Genomic DNA, 19,703 nt, shown 5'->3' with positions numbered 1-19,703 from the left:
ATATTATATGCAAAAAACGCAAAGGAAAAACTTTTCGTGTAAACGTACCCTAAATATAGGCCTACACTTATAATGGGCTTACCATAGAATCAGGGTAAGACAAAAACACGTTTCGGAAGAAGGATTGAAGGTGTATCGACTCTTTCTCTCGCAAATGTTTTGCGTTCCCCCGATAAACTTTGTGTTAATTTGCAAACACAAAAGTTTTGCAAAAGAACGCAAACGTTTTTTTGTGAGAGAACGCAAGTATTTTGCAAGCAAATGCAAAGTTTCTCGGGGGAACGCAAAAAACAGAACATCTGACTGGAATCCATTTACTCAATAAAAACTGCAAGTGACAGTGAGCCCGGGGAAATTATGACAGGTAAACAATGTTTGTCAAAGACAGTTGCCTACATGCAGAGGCCATTAGTGAGATTCCTGAAGACTTTAACTTGTCTGATACCAGCTGCACATCTGATGGATGATAGCACAGCACATAAAGCAGCTGGGAGTTTGTGAGCACTCAGCGCATAGCCGCATACTGTCAGATGCAAACTAAATACATTCACTAGAGAGACCTGTGACAGATTTGCAGCACAAATTTAAATCAAAATCACTGTTTAAGTCTGTTGCATAAATATTTATAGTCACGCAGGGTAAAAAAATATATATATATATATAGTATATAAGAAATATGATTGCATTTTCTTTTAAACATTTTTTATTTGAAATGAATTACGATTTGACATTGCAATTTACTATAATAATGGGGAAATCAATCTGGTTTTCAGGTTAAAAAGATACATGTATTCGGAAAATCTCAAAAAGGGTTAGTTTTAAGACAAAATAAATAACTTTTTTTTAACTAAAAACATTTTTACAGTAATATCGTCACATGAATTTATGTAACCTTCTGGCTGCTTTTATCAAGAGCATGTATAATTCAAAGATGCATCATATAACATAAAAATATCTTCTGTTTCTCAAAATGGTGCTTACGCAGTTAATAAACAATTCCTGTTTAGCGCGGTTTCTCAATATTGCATAGTAATGACTGATTAATTTGTTATTTTAAGCAACACTAATATAACATGTAACAATAACTCCTGAGTACTGAATTTTTAATTGTGGCGAGAAAATCATTTATAGACCTATGTAAGTGTGACAAATATATAAACCTATAACACTGATGACCGTGTCGTATGAACTTTCCAGTACTGTGTGTCACTCTAGATTCACTGAGACTGCAGTACTGAGACTGCAACATGTAGCTTAATGCACTATGGTGTTAATAAACTCTAAACAACCTTTAAGAGTTGAGAAACCTAATGTGAAAGCTAAACCTATATGTCAAAGATTTATATGAGAATAGATGAAATAAAACAAAATGCACATACAGTTGCAATGAGGCTTTTGGATATATGGCCCAAAAAAGCAACTATAAACAGGTTACGCCTTAACATAAGAGACTAAAGCACTGTGCAAAATCTTTTACATAAAGAAAAAAAAAGTTATTTGAAACAGACATTGTGATTGACACTCTATTGATGTGAATGACTTGACAGCAGCGGCGAGATCAGACATTCTGTTTGTTTGATCTTCAGTCTAAAATGAGATGTATGTAGCAAAGCATAAAATAAAATATTGGTGCCTTTAAAAAGCTATGAGAAAAGTCAATAGATATTATGATGTGAACTCTTGAGAGGTGACAGATGCCTCTGAGCAGGAGAGAGGCTAGACGTCCAGGCAGTCTCTTTACTTAGACAGTGTGTGTGTGTGTGTGTCGTCTGGAGTTGAACCAGGGCTGGTCCAGATCTGTTGAAGACATGGGTTCAAGGGTCGCCGTCAGGAGGTGGAGGCTGACACAGTTTGTACAATCTGTTAATAGAATTTTAGAAATATTAAAATATATGTATATTGTGTGTGTGTGTGTGTGTGTGTGTGTGTGTGTGTGTGTGTGTGTGTGTGTGTGTGTGTGTGTGTGTGTGTGTGTGTGTGTGTGTGTGTGTGTGTGTGTGTGTGTGTGGAAAGTAGAGTTTGCAGTTTTCTGTGATGGGTAGGGTTAGGGGACAGAATATATAGTTTGTATATTATAAAAATCATTATGTCTATGTAATGTCCCCATAAAACATGAAAACCCAACATGTATCCCAGAACCTTCTTGGATTTAGGCAGCATTTGTTATATGCCAAATAAACATAAGCCACAGCGATGATCACATGCAACACGCTATGAAAAGCTATGAGTCATTGTCTTGAGTGTCACGCTACAGTACATCTCCCTATACGGACCTCAAGTGACTGTGAAAGATTAGAGTTTACACTGGAGTTTTGAACCTGCTGAGAGAGAGTGCTTTTCTCTCTCTCTCTCTCTCTCTCTCTCTCTCTCTCTCTCTCTCTCTCTCTCTCTCTCTCTCTCTCTCTCTCTCTCTCTCTCTCTCTCTCTCTCTCTCTCTCTCTCTCTCTCTCTCTCTCTCTCTCTCTCTCTCTCTCTCTCTCTCTCTCTCTCTCTCTCTCTCTCTCTCTCTCTCTCTCTCTCTCTCTCTGGTGATGGCTGTTCTAAGAGAGGACATGAACTTTATGTTGAAGAATATGCTTTGTGAATTTAATACCCAGCAGGTTCATTGTATATGGATGAAAACAACAATGTGCACATTTGCAAGAATGCTGTGTCTTTTGTTTCATACGGCTGTACTACAGGAGTTCATTTGAAGAATAAATGCCGAACAGCCGTACCCGAGTTTCTGTCTCGAATGAAACTGTGGGCCGCTTATCACTAGATTTGCATTTTCGTAAAGAAATACCAGTCCTTGTCAAGCAGCAAATAATAGTGTTATACAGTAGCTGTATGTGAGCTGTATTATTTCAAGTCATAAATATTATTTAATTTTGATGAATCTACCTAAAAACATTCATTTGTACCAAAAAATGTGTATGGGTTAAATCAAGTAAAAAACAAAAAAAGGTAACAATTGGTTTTCCAAATCGTCAACCAAATTGTTGAAGTCCAAATCAATGCAGTTTCAACGGGCTCTGCACGATCCCAGCTGAGGAATAGGGTCTTATCTAGCGCAACGATCGGCCATTTTCAAAAAAAAAAGTATATACTTTTTAACCACATTTGTTCGTCTTGTGCTGGTCTGCGACACGCCAGGCATTACGTAATCATGTTGGAAAGGTCACGCTGGACGTAGGCGGAAGTACCGCCCCATTGTTTTAAACATCCAGGATACACACACGAAAGGACCATTTTAAACAATAAACTGACACAAAGACATAAATATGTCATTCAACATACAATACAATTTGAACGATCCTCCTTCTCCACGCTTGTAAACAATGGGGCGGTACTTCCGCCTACGTCCAGCGTGACCTTTCCAACATGATTACGTAATGCCTGGCGTGAGCCCGGTCACAGAAAATGACCGTTCGTTTCGCTAGATAAGACCCTATTCCTCAGCTGGGATCGTGCAGAGCCCTTTGAAACTGCATTGATTTGGACTTCAACAATTTGGTTACCGTTGAAGTCCATTGTGTGGAGAAAAATCCTGAAATGTTTTCCTCAAAAAACCACTGAAGAAAGAAAGATATGAACATCTTGCATGGCATTGAGATGAGGAAAGTTTCATTTCGAGGTGAACTAATCCTTTAAAGCCAGGGACACAGCAAGTCGGTCGGCCAGTTTTGATCCATTTTTGAGCGACGGTTAGCACAGTTTTTTGGTGTGTTCCGCACCGTTGACTATTATTGAACCGTTGACTATTATTTTTTTTGCTGATGTTATTATTTTCATAATAACATGAGCCGAGTAGAATGAAGAAAGTGATCAGCATGATTGATATTCAAAATGTTAAGCAAGCGCTGCTCTGTTTACGGTTTGTACAGTATATCTGCAGTCCTAATTTCGGTTTCCCTTTTTGGAATGATGAAAATGACGACGTTCTTACACATTCGAATAGTCCTTTGGTGTGTTCAAGCGCAGCTTCTTGGCCGAGACGCAGCAAACCCCTCATCAGAATGTTTGAGGCATATCAATAGAGAGCTTTAATAATTCTGGAGGCCTACACATTTTTCTGAAATGTGTAAATCTTCGAACCGTGGCATTTAGGTCTAAAATTATTTCATGCACATTTTGTAAAGGTTAGTGAAAACCACCGTGTGAATGTGAGGGGACTGAAATTGTGTGTGTGTGTGTGTGTGTGTGTGTGTGTGTGGTTACCTTGGCACTGTTGAAGGAGTGCGGTCTCTCACTCCCAGGTTCTTGGCTGAGTTCTGCACTCTTGCTCCCTAAAAAGAGCCAAAATTATAAATGACTTGCAGGCCTTTCATAACAGTTATTCTTTAAATAAGCATGAACATATTCTGTGTCCAGTCGTTCAAAGGTGAGAAGTGGAGTCATTCACAGAAGCTGTGTTGTAGATTGCTATGGAACCAATATGAAATATCAACTAAGGCAAACAATATATATTAAAAAAATAAAGGGGGAGAAAAAAAAAGCACACCTAAAATGTCTTTATTAAGACTGGAATGAAATATTTTAGTTGACTTAATTACATGATATACCAAAATAATGAATCTAAGATTAATGAACCTAAGACTGATTAATCTTTGATGAGGTAAGTTTGCAATGTTTTGCATTTACGTGGTATTTCAAGCGTGAATTGCTCTGATGAAAGAAAAACTCCTCATAACTTAATTTATGAACCGGTCAGGAGGCTTGATTAATTGCATTAATGTTTCCATTATGACACAAAATAAATGAATGTAATAAATGAAGTAACTGAATAAATTCATGTAATTAACATAATTCAAAATGTCAACCTGACAGTGCAAGTTTTCAAATAATAACTGTATATATACACACACTGTATAACAAATTTAAATGTGTAATTATACATATTTATATGACATAAATATAATAGTATATATATATTATGTAGTAGTACATTGCTATAAAAATATATATATTATAGTATAGATATCAACACAATACACACACACACGTTTTAAAATAATTGAGATACTATTATGGTTTTTATTAAGTTTGAATTGTTTTTTTGTTTGTTTTTAATGTCTATATATATAGTTTTTATACATTTTTATTTCAGTTTTAGTACCTCAAGTTAAACTATATAAAAATGTGAAATGTTGCATTGGCAACTAGGCAATAGACTTTAACAGGTTTAATAAAGAATTTTTTAATATATATTTTATTTCAGGTAACGTTTATTTTATTTTATGTTTATTTTTTTTTTTTTGTGTGTGTTAGTTTCAGTTATCTATAATAACCCTAATATATTTATATATTTATTAATATGTATAATATTTGTAAAATGAAATCCTCCAATTTCTTTTCAATTTCTGTACCATGGAAAAATGACTTTTTAAAATAAATGCGCGCCGTCTGGTCCTTCTATTTTTAAATAATTGATATAGTAATTTGCCTGTTCGTTTCCTCCTTCATAGACGCTGTATCTCATATTTCACAGGTAGAAGGTCCTGCCAGCCAGCTGAACCTGTGACTTACAAGCTGCATCTGTCATCCCAGTTCACCAACGCTGACCTTGTCAGATGTGTTAGATGGACTTGTTTGTGATCATAAATTAGAATTTAAAACATTCATACTCGTACAACATGCGGCGTCGTATCCTGTGACTTAGAGGAGCACATCCTGTCCCTCGCTAAAATGAATCCCAGGCCTGTTAACACACGGTGCTTTTACTGCGAGCGGAATCCTATCACGTCAAAATGAAAAACGGCCACCTGCGCCCTGACGTAGAAGCGAAAACGTGTATCTTGCACATTTTACAAACATAAGCTGTTTCCACAAATAGCTCTGCAGGTTTGGTTCTCGGCAGGTGCGTCTGGATCAGCATAAACACTGCTGGAGGAAGTCTGGGATTGAAGAACAGGTACTCTGTCTCTCTGATGAGCATCAGGCATGGTCAGTCCCTTATCCTGTCATGATAACATCAGCAATTACACCACCAGAGTCACGCCGTTCGCCTACTGCTTTCCTGGGACGTTAGCAGACACGGCTGGACAGAGAGGAGAAGGACTGAGATATGAGAGGGCAAGAACACGAAGAGCCGTTGTCTACAGACACGGAGAAGATTGTCCAACCTCTTGATAACCTTTTCTTCAACAATCGCTTCTCTAAAAATATGGTCAACTCATTTTAGCAGTTCAGCAATTTGGTGTTTATACACAGAAACTCCATAATGGAGCAATTCGTCAGTGTCGCTTTTGCTTCCTCAATGAGTTCCAGGCATTATGATGGATGAGTCTCTTTTAAGTCTCGCTGTGAGGTACGAATCACGAATAATAATAAATAGCCAGCCAGGGGGAGCTCTGATGATAGTCATTCATATTGATATTCATAAAGTCATTTTGGAGCCCGGACTGGCGCAGGTAGAAGGACTCATCACCCACAGGCGGTCCCGAATATAACATAATATACATGCATTATGAATTCAGCAGATTTAAAATAATAGGTAATGCTGAAATGCAAATATATATCATAAAAATGTATGGCTAGCCTAAAGTATGAAAGTTTAATGTTACTTATAGAGTCATTTTGCACATACATTTTAATGACCTGACCTATGAATGAATATTTCTTAATGTAGTGGTTTTTATTGGGTTCTTGCTTCATCAAGTGAAGACCCAAAATCATGACCAAATTAAACAAAAAGATCCTTAAAACCCAACATTAAAATGTATTAAAACGACCATGAACTGTATAGGCTTACAAATAATGCAAACTATTTAAATGATAATTCAACTATTCATTTTCATTTATTAAATTTAGAATTACTTATTTATCAGGTCTACATATAAATAAAATACTTTGAATACAATTTATATACAACAATATGTGTGTGTGTAAAGTAATTTTAAATAAAAAAATTAATTAATTACAATAAAATTAATTATTGATATGTATTAATAAATGTATTAATAAATTGATGAAATATTATATATATATATATATATATATATATATATATATATATATATATATAATTTATAAATGCATAATTTTGCCTCACAGCAGAAGTGGAGCACATGGAACAATAATTTATATGCATATATGCAAATCAATCATTTATTTATGCATCAACGTATTATTAATAATCCACACATAAATAAAATGTACTTTATTTTGCTAATATTATTATTTTTACTACTACTTTTATTACTAAATAATTATTACAATTTGTAACACACACTGGCCGACCCAACAGATGAGGAACACTGGCCTAATATACTCTTCTAAAAGTTTTTTGACTGAGTTACTTTACCTCTCATGACTCAGGCCCACCTTGAAGTTTCCTTCCTTCTGAGCTGACACAGCAACTGTCATAGCCTTCTATTATACAAGTCTCACAGTGCTTAATGATATAAAAGGAGCAGACCCTGTCAGTTTCATCCATAACCTCGTGAAGGACGCTTCAAGGCTAGTCAGAAAAAGACTAACAATCTTCCACTTTCTAAATGAAAGGTATAGGGAGACTTCATTTCATGAGCGTTTATCCTCCTCCTTCCAGACTAGCTAACTGGAGGGAGGAAGAGCTTATGCTAATAGCCATGTAGAGAAGAAACCAAAATGAGAGAAAGCAAACCAAGACAGTAAAGCTTGTTACATTTCCCAAAATAATTAAACAGTCCTTTGATCAAAATAAATCCTCCTCGAAATGAACGTTTTTCATTTATTTATTTTTTGCAATTGTAATTCCAAGTAAATTAACTGGGTCAGTAAAATTGTGAAAATTCAGAAAACATTCAAAGCAGAGGTGGATATTAGCTCATCTTTTTTTCTGCTGAAATATAGCACTTCAAAACTAAACCATATAAATTCATTTCCCAGTAGAAAATGTAATTAAGAAACTAAGGGTTTATACAATAATTTAAAACAGGGATGGGCAACTTGAGTCCTGCAAACGTTGACATACGTTCAATCGTGTGCACTTTTATGTCCTAGAGGTTGATTTTTTTATTATTATTATTTTTTTAATTTAAATTTTTTATATGAAGATCTCATTGAAAGTGATGAGTGAAAAGTGCAATTTTGTCAAATTATGCACAATTTTTTTTTTTTTTTTTATTCTAGCTATCAAATTAGTCATTTCCATCAGAAAATGTTATAAATAATATTATCATTTGAGAAGTGGTGGAAATGACACTGTTGGGAGTATTTATGACTTTGAGAGAGAAAAAAAGAACAATAATTATCCCGTGAAGTTTGGGGTCAGTACGTTGTTTTTGTTGTTGAAAGAAAAAACTTTTATCCAGCAAGGATGCATTAAATTAATCAGTGAAGACTTGTATAATGTTAAAAAGATTTCTATTCCAAATAAATGCTGTTCTTTTGAACTTTCTATTCATCAAAGAAATGTTACTTGAGAACCAAATCAGCATATTAGAATAATTTCTGAAGGATTGTATGACACTGAAGACTGGAGTAATGATGCTGAAAAGCATCTTTCAGCTTTGCCAAAACAAGAATTAAGTACATTTTAAAATATATTATAGGGGTCATGTCATGGATTTTTTATTATTTCAATATGTTCCTTGAGTTTCACTTATAATGTCAATAAAGTGCTTTTGTGATGTAGTGTAAGACATCATAGATCCTATCCAAAAGAGCATTGGAGCATGATTGGTGCTTGGTTAAATGCTTTGTTCACAATGAGGAGGACCTTTAGGCTATTAAACTTGCAGGATGTTTTAATAGTACAAAGACCTCTTATATGTCAAAAGGTAAAAATTCGTTTTTTTTTAGGTTTTTTTATGTCATGACTCCTCTAAAGGGTTAGTTCACCCTCAAGCCATATAGGTGTATATGACTTTCTTCTTTCAGCCAAACACAATTGGAGTTATATTACAAAATATCCTGGCTCTTCCAAGCTTAAAGGGATAGTTCACCCAAAAATGAAAATTAAGTCATTAATTACTCACCCTCATGTTGTTCCAACCCCGTAAGACCTTCGTTCATCTTCGGAACACAAATGAATATATTTTTGATTAAATTTGAGAGCTGGATCACTCCCCCATAGGCTTCCTAAGGGGGTGAAACTTGACGGCCCAGAAAGTCATTGAAGAAAATGTTAAAATAGTCCAAGTGACTACAGTGGCTCAACAATAAGTTTATCAAGCGACGAGGATACTTTTTGTGCGGAAAAACAAACAAAAATAACTACTTTATTCGACTATTCCTTTTCTTCTTTGTGGGCCTGAGATGAGAGTTCAAAAGATTTCCACGACGCATGCGCGAGAACTGAACAAGAAGTAGTAGAAGAAGAACGTCCTCTTCTCAGTTCTCGCGCATGCGTCGTGGAAATCTCTTGAACTCTCGTCTGCTCTCGAGCCACTGTAGTCACATGGAATATTTAAACATTTTCTTCAATGACTTTCTGGGCCGTCAAGTTTCACTCCCTTAGGAAGCCTATGGGGGAGTGATCCAGCTCTCAAATTTAATCAAAAATATCTTCATTTGTGTTCCGAAGATGAACGAAGGTCTTACGGGGTTGGAACAACATGAGGGTGAGTAATTACTGACAGAATTTTCATTTTTGGGTGAACTATCCCTTAATGGGAGTGAATGGTACATTAGATTTTGAAGCCCAAAAAAGTACATCCATCCATCATAAAAGTAATCCATATGGCTCCAAGGGGTTAATAAAGGCCTTCTGAAGCAAAGCGATGCGATTTTGCAAGAAAAATATCCATATTTATTTATAAACTGTAATCACTAGCTTCCGGTAACGACTGTCCGCACGTTCACAATAAGAGTTGAGTTCCGGCGTATGACGTAAGTGTAGCTAAGCTTAGGGGAGAGTAGACGTCTCTCAATGTTCAGACAAATACGGCTGGGCAACAAACTCAAGCTCCATCGACATTTCTCTGTAAAAATTCTCGTTTCAGACTTCTAATTTCGTGACCAGTGTTTTTTTTTTTTGCTCTATCCTCTGCGCTTACGCATTCGTCAATACGTCATGCGTCGGGTCAGGGGTCGCTCTACCGCCGGAACTCAACTCGCGTATGGAAGCCAGTGATTATAGTTTATAAAGTTATAAATACGGATATTTTTCATACAAAAATGCATCTCTTTTCTTCAGAAGGCCTTTATTAAGCCCCTGGAGCCGTATGGATTACTTTTATGATGGATGGATGCGCTTTTGGGCTTCAAAATCTAAACCATTCACTCTCATTATAAGGCTTGGAAGAGCCAGGATATTTTTTAATATAACTCTAATTGTGTTTGTCTGAAAGAAGAAAGTCATATACACCTAGGATGGCTTGAAGGTGAGTAAATAATGGGATAATTTTCATTGTTGGGTGAAATAACCCTTTAAGATTGAAAACAGCTATATTAAATTATAAAATACATTAGTTAAATGGAGCCTTGGTGAGACTTCTTTCAAAAACATAAAAAAAAAAACTTTTGAACGGTACTGTATATACATTGTTGGACATTGTTAGTGGATAAATTAATTAAACTAGAGAGAGTGTAAAAAGTGTGCTAAAAGTCCACAGGGCCAAAAGTGTTGAAGAAACATCCAATAACAGAACATACCTGCTTCCTCATGACGTCAGTGGCCTGCAAGATGCATCGTGGGGGCAAGCCGTGATTCCGGGCCAGAAGAATGGCCTGTTCCAGCGTAACACTTAGTGTACAACTGCAAGACGGGAAAGAAAATACAGGTCCGCATTCAGCACCATACATTATAATGTAAAATCAGAGCTGTTTATCAAATACATAAGTATTTCATAAAGTATACTCAAATGCTGATTGCAGCAATAGCAAAAATGAGGGGTAAAATGAAAAACAGATGTTTTTTCCCACTCAAGTGTATTGAGAAAAAAAATATCTGTTTTCCATTTCCCTTTATCAGAGATCACTTTCCGCTAGCCATGTTCTAATTTAATTAATTACGCTGAGATGATTTTAATTAATAATTTAATTATAAAACAGAGAAGCTAAATAAATAGGACTAAATTCTGATTACAGCATTGAGGAGGAGGACAGATTCTGGCTCTACTGGGAAAGCCGAGGCATTTAACAGCTTGTGCGGCCCAGGCTGGTGTCTCATCCGTCTGTGTCAGAGCCTGGCTAACATGAAGACCTGTCAGATGTGCTTTCATTCCAGCTTGATGAAGCATGACATGCGCTTTCATTCTCTGAGAACATGTGTCTGCCACTCACGTCCCATTAACATTTGAACAGACAGTCAAAGGGCAGCGTGGCCAAACAGGTGTGAGAGTCATACACTCCACTGCATCGTTCTGAAATTGAACAGTCCCAAGCGACCAATTAACATCCCCCCAAGGTGAGCTATAAGCATGTACTCTTTAAAAGAGCCAAAGACTGTGACCACTAGATAGGAGTGGGAAAGGAGCCAATCAGGACAAAAGATCTGATAAACAAAATCATCCCGAATAGGAGGCCAATATAACTTTATGAGCTACTAGACATGTCGATGCACAGTGTCTGGATCAATAAGACAAGACCGCATCCCCACAGTCCTTTCCATAACCATGTGATGTATAAATCTGGAAACAACCTACTCAACCTACTAATCTCTAATCTAAACATGAAACCTTTACAACACGCTCGCAATAATCACGAAAATGCCATCAGATAGCAAAAACACTAGGCTGTGCAATAACTCCTTTATTTATTAAGATCATGGAAAAATTTTCCATGAGGATTTCCTATTTCTCAAAAGCTTTATGAGGAACAATGAGCAGCGTCTCACCTAAAAAGATCTAGGCTAATCCAAAAGACCAATCTAAGGAAACGTTTACACAACAACGATGTACTAAAAACGGTATTCCCATTGCATTTTTCACATAAATACAACAACGCTGTCAAAACAACCCCCGTTCACATGGATCGGCGAAAACTATGACACTTTGTTAAGAAACACTACGCGCCTTTAGACTGAACACGTAATACGCATGCGCATGACGCCACCGTTTTCACAAATTGGCTTTTTTGTAGTTTACACAGAGACGATAAAGCTATTGTTTTCAAAAACATTTCAGGGCCCCAAAGCGCCGTTGTTGTGTAAATGAATAGCCAAAAACATATCATTTCCGTTTTTAGTTGAAAACAGTGTAGTGAAAACGGCCCCTAAATGACGACTTATTTAGGGAGATATCAAACTATTTTAGATCTGATAAACAATGAAGCAATCAAAAAAAAAGTAAATATCTGACACTGCTAATTTTTTTTATACCTGTGGGGAAACTATAGTGAGTGAGCTGAGCTTTAACACAATGACTATACAGAATCCGTCAAAAAGATATTTGGTTATTTAATAGCTTGTCCACTGTCTATATCCATGATGCATCAGCCTGACATTTCAATCTCATTTTGGTGATATATTATATACATGTTCACAGGCTTTTTACCGGAAGAGGTGTCAGATGTGTTAAATGGCTCTTCTTCTGAAGTGAGAACAGCACTGACCTTTGGCTCAAGTAAAAGGGATTTTATTTTAGTTGATCTCAGTATGCAGATAGTGAAAAGTCTATACTAGAAAATATGAAACTTACTGGGTGATGGATTTGTTTTCGGTGCCTTTGTAATAAGTGCATCTGAATTCGGTGCTTGTTTCACTCTTTGATTGTCTGCCCTTGGCAACAAATTGGTTACTTTCTGCTGACTATGTCGAAATACACCGGATGCTAAGGTGTATTTTACCCTCAATTGCATTTCTCAGATCGATCCTTTTGATTTATAATAGAGAAAAAAACATGATACAAAGATTTCAGTCAGCAATCGCCAGTGTTCCTCACATCGGCCATTGATACTGCAAGGACACGTCATGACGCAGCAAAGAGAGGTGAATCTCACTAAAGTGTAGGCTTGATTCATGTATTTCCGTTATGCTGATAGACACACATATACTGAGTGTCAAGGGCACTGCGTGACCTCTTTACTACGCCTCGATATTGATCCTTCGCAGTGTTTTATGGCTGATTGAGCTGTCTCGCCTCTTCTCAGCCGTAGCATTCCTACTGTTACTTAATTGCTTGAGGGAATGCTGCTCAAGCGCAAGCGTAAAGGCCCTTACACACTCACGTCATACGCCACTTTGACCTCCGCATGACAAGCATTAAAGAAAGCATCACAGAAGAATAATTGTATGAGGTTGCTAGCAAGAATGTGGGAAGAGCTAACTATATAGTAAAATTGTGAAAGCAAAAACAGTGTCATTTTAGTATTATTTATATATTTTTTGAGTATTTATGAATATTTTGAATTACAGTATCTTTTATTTTTCCTTTTAAGTTTGTCATTTTATCGTGTTTTTGTAATTTGTTGTTGTTGTTTTATATATTTCTGCATAGCTTTAGCTTACTTTTGTTTTAGTTTAAGTCATTTAGTACTTTAATTTATTATTATAAAGTATTTCTCCTTCATTAAGTAGTAATTTTACTTCACTACATTCCAAGGCATAATATCTTACTTTGGTCACACGTTAGATTAGGGTCCAATTCTCACTATTAACTAACTATTACCTACAACTTTTTAGCTTCAGCTTATTAATAGTTAAGGTAGTTGTTAAGTTTAGGTATTGGGTATGGATTAAGAGATGTAGAATATGGTCATGCAGAATAAGGCATTAATATGTGCTTTATAAGTAATAAACAGCCATTATCGTAGTATTATGCATGCTAATAAGCAACTAGTCAATAGTGAGAATTGGCCCCAAAGTGTTACCCAACTTTTTACTGCACAACATTCCATAAAACATATCGTTCCTCGTTATTTAGAATGGAAGAAACCGCCACCCTCCTGAAACACAAGAGCGATGTCCGATTCGTGAAGCTGATTACTTTCAATGAATCTGTTGAACTGGTTCACAAATAACACTGAACGACTTTTTTATAGTATTTGTCTATATAAGTTTCCATATAAAAAAAAAAAAAAACTATATGGTATATTTCGCTTGTTGGCACACTTGAATTATCAGTAACTTAAATTGATATTTTTTTGTATATTAAAGTTGAACGTTTTGATAGTGTATAATAAGTGTTTGTAATAAAATAAAAAGTTTGCTTATTTGCAATGCATATTAAATGTATAAACTAATCATTCTTAGTTGCTGACTACTGACTAGTTTGGTTAGAATAAATATATTGGATCATTGATCAGTACTTTTTACTTTTAATAAAAGTTGGATTGTGCTATAATGTGTTTAAGATGCTGTTATATTGTTTATGTGTTTGTTGGGGAGGGGTGAAACCGAGAGTAAATAGGCTGATGGTCTCCCTGTTTCTGTATTGCTAACCTGTGTACCTGTATTTATGATGGACATTACTCTTTTCATAATCATGTGCCATTTTAATTTTAATTTTAAATTTGTTATACCTGCCCAGGGACTACAGGTGGAAATTAGCAAATGTTGCTACAACCTGGCCCAAGACATATTCTCTTGTCTAACAAGTTTAAAGGGGTCATATAATGGTACATGCACTTTTACAAGTTGATTGTACTGAAATGTGTGTTGGCAGTGCCTGTACACAACCATCATATAATGATAAAAATCCATCCAGTGTTTTTGTTTTAATCTCCTTATATGTTTTCCCCTGCCTCAAATTGAGCCGTTCGTTTTTGTGACGTCAATAAAACGGACGCCCCTCCCGCGATTGTTGATTGACAGCTTGTGATTCAACACAGACCCGCCCTCGCTCGTCCTGTCAATCATAGTCCGCGCGGATCGGCGCGGTCATTGTTGATATGCTGGAGCACTGTCTATGAGCAGAATGGCGTCTAAGCGATTGTGGTGTTCTGTTCTTGGGTGCAATAACGAACACAGTCATTTTAATGTTCCTAAATCCGAACCGCTGAAGACGCAGTGGCTGAGTTTGTTTTCGAAGGGAATATTCCCCACAAGCAACGTCAATGCTCTCATGTTTGCCGAATCATTTCTCAGTGGACTGCTTTATAAACGAGGATCAGTGTAAAGCTGGTTTTGCTGAGAAGCTGCACCTGAATAAAGGATCGGAACCTATTCGTGTTCCTGCTGAACCTTCAGAAGAACTAAAGTGAGTAACGTTTTATTAATCTTTATATTAATATTTATATTAATCTTTGCAAATCGCCAGCTGCACGCTTCACGATGAATGCGTCGGTTTACACTCAGGGTACATTACAGCATGTTTTCTATGTACAACGTTCTCAATATAATTCATAATCCCACGTTTATAATGAACAACGCGTTATGGTTATTGTGTTATTGTGTTACAAACGGTGTATGCGCAGAACAGAGAGGCAGGGTGAGCAAAGCTCATTATCATTTAAAGTCATATGCACTGAAACGGCGTGCTGAAAACAGAGCTGTTTTTGACCAGGTAAAATAAGTGTTTTCTTACAATACTAATGAGAATTTTTAATTAAAGTATATTACAAACTTTTAATTTAGACCCTAAAGAATCATATTAGCTTGTACAAAAATGGCATTATATGACCCCTTTAATGTTTATTGTGCATTGTCCCTGTTTCAAATAAATAATTTCCATTCCATTCCAATACTTAAGTATATTACAAATCAAGCACTTTTGCACTTTTACTCAAGAAAATCCAAAAATGAGTACTACCCTTTTTTTTTAAGTTTAAAGTTAAACATTTCTAAACTTTTTTTAAGTTTAAGTTTTTCATCTAATATTTATTTTATTTTAGCATTTTTTTATTACCGAGAGTAATAGTTAATTTTTTTTATGAGAATTTTTTTATTTTGTTATTTTATACAAATGGCAGACTCAATGGCAGATTCAATGGGTAAACCAAATTATTCATAACAGGAGTCATAGTAATTGTTAAGTTAAGGGACAGTTTACTGAAAAATGAAAATTCTGTTTTTCTGTGAAACACACAAAAAAGATATTTTGAAGAATGTCGGGTCAAAACAACATTGGGCCTCATTGGCTTTCATTGTAAGTGTATGGGGGGAAAAAACACTGAAACTTTTTGACGAAATTTTTATTTTATTTTATGCTAAGTACACTACAAAAAAACATTTACATACAGTATTTGATTGTGCTTAAGTGGAACTATCGCAAATATAATTTTGATACACTTTAAATATCTTGCATTAAAGAGTGATATTATACAGAAGTCATACTATCCGTAACATAGTGATATTAAAACACATTTTATGCTTAATATGAATAAATGTGCATTGTCCAATAAAGTTTCATATTTCTATCAGTAACTCAAGCGATATGTCAGTAAATATGTATTTGTAGTATACTTAGTATGAAAAAAATGTATTTTAAATACATTTTGGTATAGATTTTTCTCACTAGGGTTCTTAAATTGTTTTATTGCATCAGTACTAGCGCTTTAAAGTGAGACACAATTTCAGGGCAGATCAGAGATGCTTTGCCATCACAGCAGAGGTGGGAGCCGCAGCAGGAGCTGCGCACTATGGAGAATCAGAGCTGGCCTCAGGCAAGACCTGTGTGAAGGCATTTATTGGCTCTTTATAAAATAAGCACTCTGAACTCTTCTGCTGATGAATAAAATGTGTTAGAGACTCATCAAACGTGTCTGGTATTCTCAGGGGAGGACGCTTATATGCTATACGGTCAGCAACTTACAGCCAGCAGATGTGAATGTCTAATTTACAGGCTTAAATGTGACTCTGGGAATGGACAGATGGACTAGAGAGACAATAAATGGGAGAAAAAGTAGATATTGGTCTTAATAGATGAATATAATGAAAGATCAAATATCCTAAGTTGGGGATATTTGAGCACATTTATTGAGCTCTGAAGAGACCCATGAATGTTTCATTGGACTATTCATGCTTCAAGAGTAGGACAGATGGTTAAAGTACACAAAAAAGAATGTTACTGAATTTAAGCATTACATATCCCCTCTGTGGGGTCCAATGATGAGGTTAGTCAAGGCTTTTTTGGGCCAAAAAAAAGAGTTTACAGGTGGGTTCAATAAAGTTTGCAGAGCTTCATTTTCAATAAAAGTCAAAGTCTGCATTACATTGTATCAGATCCACAATAAATGTGCATTACAAACTGTTAAAGTTGAACTGAAATGTTTGCGGACCTTCAGCTTCTCTTTCCAAACACCTTTGGAGGGATCTGCAGAATAATGTGTGATACACACAGCTAGAAACAGCACAAAGTTTGGGGAACTTTGACACATTTAACTCTTATTAATAAGAGTATCCTATTTACTTCATATTACCTCTTTGTGACTGGGTGGCAACAATGCATGGCATCATTGACATATCACCCTGTAGCCCAAGACTGGTTGCCCACTGAAGCTACGCAGGGTTGAGCCTGGATGGGAGACCTCGTAAGAAAACCAGGTTGCTGCTGGAAGAGCTGTTAGTGAGGCCAGCAGGGGGCGCTCACCCTGTGGTCTGTGTGGGTCCTAACGCCCCAGTATAGTGACGGGGACACTATACTGCCAAAGAGCACCGTTCTTCGGATGAGACGTTAAACCGAGGTCCTGACTCTCTGTGGTCATTAAAAATCCCATGACATTTCTCGTAAAAGAGTAGGGGTGTAACCCCGGTGTCCTGGCCACATTCCACCCATTGGCCCTTGCCAATCATGGCTTCTTAATAATCCCCATCCATTGAATTGGCTCTATCACTCTCTCTCCTCTCTCCTCTCTCCACCTATAGCTGGTGTGTGGTGAGCGCACTGGCGCCGTTGTACTGTGGCTGCCGTCACATCATCCAAGTGGATGCTGCACACTGGTGGTGGTTGAGGAGAGATCCCCTGATATGATTGTAAAGCGCTTTGGGTGTACAGTAGCACATATGAAAGCGCTATATAAATGCCTCATTCATTCATTCATTCATTCATATAAATACATTAATTTGTCCAACACCTGACACCTACAAGTTAAGGAAGTTCAGATTGCGCCGGACTGGAAAACTGTGGTTCTGAAAGTCACAGTGTTTTCATAGAGCATTGGATCGGGAAGCAGTACTATAATACGTCAAGGAAAATGTGATTTCACATTATATGACCATTTTAAACTGTGTTACTCTCCCTATTTGGGAGGAACCAGTAAACTTAGAACAACTTTATACTGAAATTGGACCTCCACAACACCTTGGCGAAAGAAATTTAGCCATAAAATAAACATCAGCTCTCACTTAACTTCAGCCACATTTGGCAGGTGAGCACTTTAAAGTAAAACTTGTGCCTCTATTTAATTTAATTAAAAGCAGGAACTGGCACATTTTGGCTGATGATTGAGGCCGTTTGGCAGACAAAAATGTATATAAATAGTAACGCATAATAAAATTCTGATGCTCTGCATACGTATGATGCATACTGGTTTTAAAATGCCAGGATAACCACACCTGACATCCTTCTCCATGGAACTAATTTCATAAACTCTCACATACGTTAAATATTACATATTATAGCAACTTGAATTTGGCTATTGAGAACAATAACATTAACTACCATAGTTATGCCGATGATACTCAAATATATATGTCTCTTGATTCAGACGATAACAGTTCAATAGACTCTTTGTGCCACTGTATAGAGCAAATAAAAACCTGGATGAATCTAAATTTTTTACAATTAAACCAAGACAAAACTGAGGTTATTGTGTTTGGCAACAAAAATAAAAGAACAAGTATTATTAAAGAATTAGATTCCCGTGCCTTTAAAACCAGGGATCAAGTGCGTAATCTTGGTGTTATGATAGATTCAGATCTCACATTTAACAGTCATATTAGAGCGGTCACTAAAACAGCATTTTATCATTTGAAAAATATATCTAGAATCAAAGGCTTGGTGCCTCAAAAAGACCTAGAGAAGCTTATCCATGCTTTTATCTCTAGTAGGGTTGACTACTGTAATGGCCTATTAACGGGACTTCCGAAGAAGACTGTAAAGCAGCTGCAGCTTGTTCAGAATGCTGCTGCTAGATTATTAACCAGGACTAAGAGAATAGAGCACATCACTCCGGTTCTTAAAACTCTGCATTGGCTCCCAATCAGTCATAGAATAGTTTTTAAAGTGATGCTCTTAGTTTATAAAGCACTGAATTGTTTAGGTCCTGAGTACATTTCTGAAATGTTTCAAAAATATAAACCAAGCAGGGCTCTTAGATCAATGACCTCAGGTCAGCTAGTGGAGCACAGAGTTAGAACAAAGCATGGAGAAGCTGCGTTTAGCATCTCTGCTGTACACGACTGGAACAAATTCACGTGCTTATGACTGAGGTCTTAAACCTAGCTGTACTGTTCAGCCTTACAGTTTCTTACGTCTTTTTATCTTGTTGTTTTAAATTTTTCTTGTGTCTGCTTGTATCTTGTATTTTTATTATGATGTTTAATTATTTTTCATTGTAAAGCGCATTGAATTGCTTTGATGGACGAACTGTGCTATATAAATAAACCTGATTTGATTTGATTTGATTTATTGAGAAAAAAATGGACTATAAATATGAAAAACATGTCCAAAACCATGTTTTGCACAGAATTATCTAGAACTATCATTTGGTTATGAGCAAACACAGGTTAAATAGAGAGTGTGTTTGAAGGAGGCATGTTTAGAGGGGTGAACAGGCCAGAATTCGCCGTATCCGTGGCAGGTCTGAGCACCTGCGGCTTCACTAAAGCTGAGATGTGGCCTGTAATTGCTCTGGCGTACAAATGTGAGTTAGTCACACCTAAACCAACACACACAATGCTGAAAACATTTCATTTT

General features: G+C 36.3%; 1 protein-coding gene across 1 annotated transcript in view; it reads right to left on the bottom strand.

Moving 5' to 3' along the window:
- Window positions 1-1,609: 1,609 nt before the first annotated feature.
- prex2 (phosphatidylinositol-3,4,5-trisphosphate-dependent Rac exchange factor 2) overlaps window positions 1,610-19,703 on the bottom strand; it is a 155,553-nt gene continuing 137,459 nt past the window's right edge. Inside the window, exons 38-40 of the mRNA XM_056248832.1 lie at window positions 10,561-10,663; window positions 4,201-4,268; window positions 1,610-1,860 (exon numbers count right to left, since the gene is read on the bottom strand). Of these exons, the coding sequence (XP_056104807.1) occupies window positions 1,815-1,860; window positions 4,201-4,268; window positions 10,561-10,663 (217 nt within the window). The 3' untranslated portion in view covers window positions 1,610-1,814. The remainder of the gene's footprint in view (window positions 1,861-4,200; window positions 4,269-10,560; window positions 10,664-19,703) is intronic.

The sequence above is a fragment of the Rhinichthys klamathensis genome, unplaced genomic scaffold, assembly GCF_029890125.1.
Source record: "Rhinichthys klamathensis goyatoka isolate OS25496 unplaced genomic scaffold, OSU_Roscu_1.1 h1tg000059l_1, whole genome shotgun sequence".
Lineage (NCBI taxonomy): Eukaryota > Metazoa > Chordata > Actinopteri > Cypriniformes > Leuciscidae > Rhinichthys > Rhinichthys klamathensis.
The sequence above is the reverse complement of the archived record's forward strand: the minus strand, read 5'-3'. Positions and strand labels throughout refer to the sequence as shown.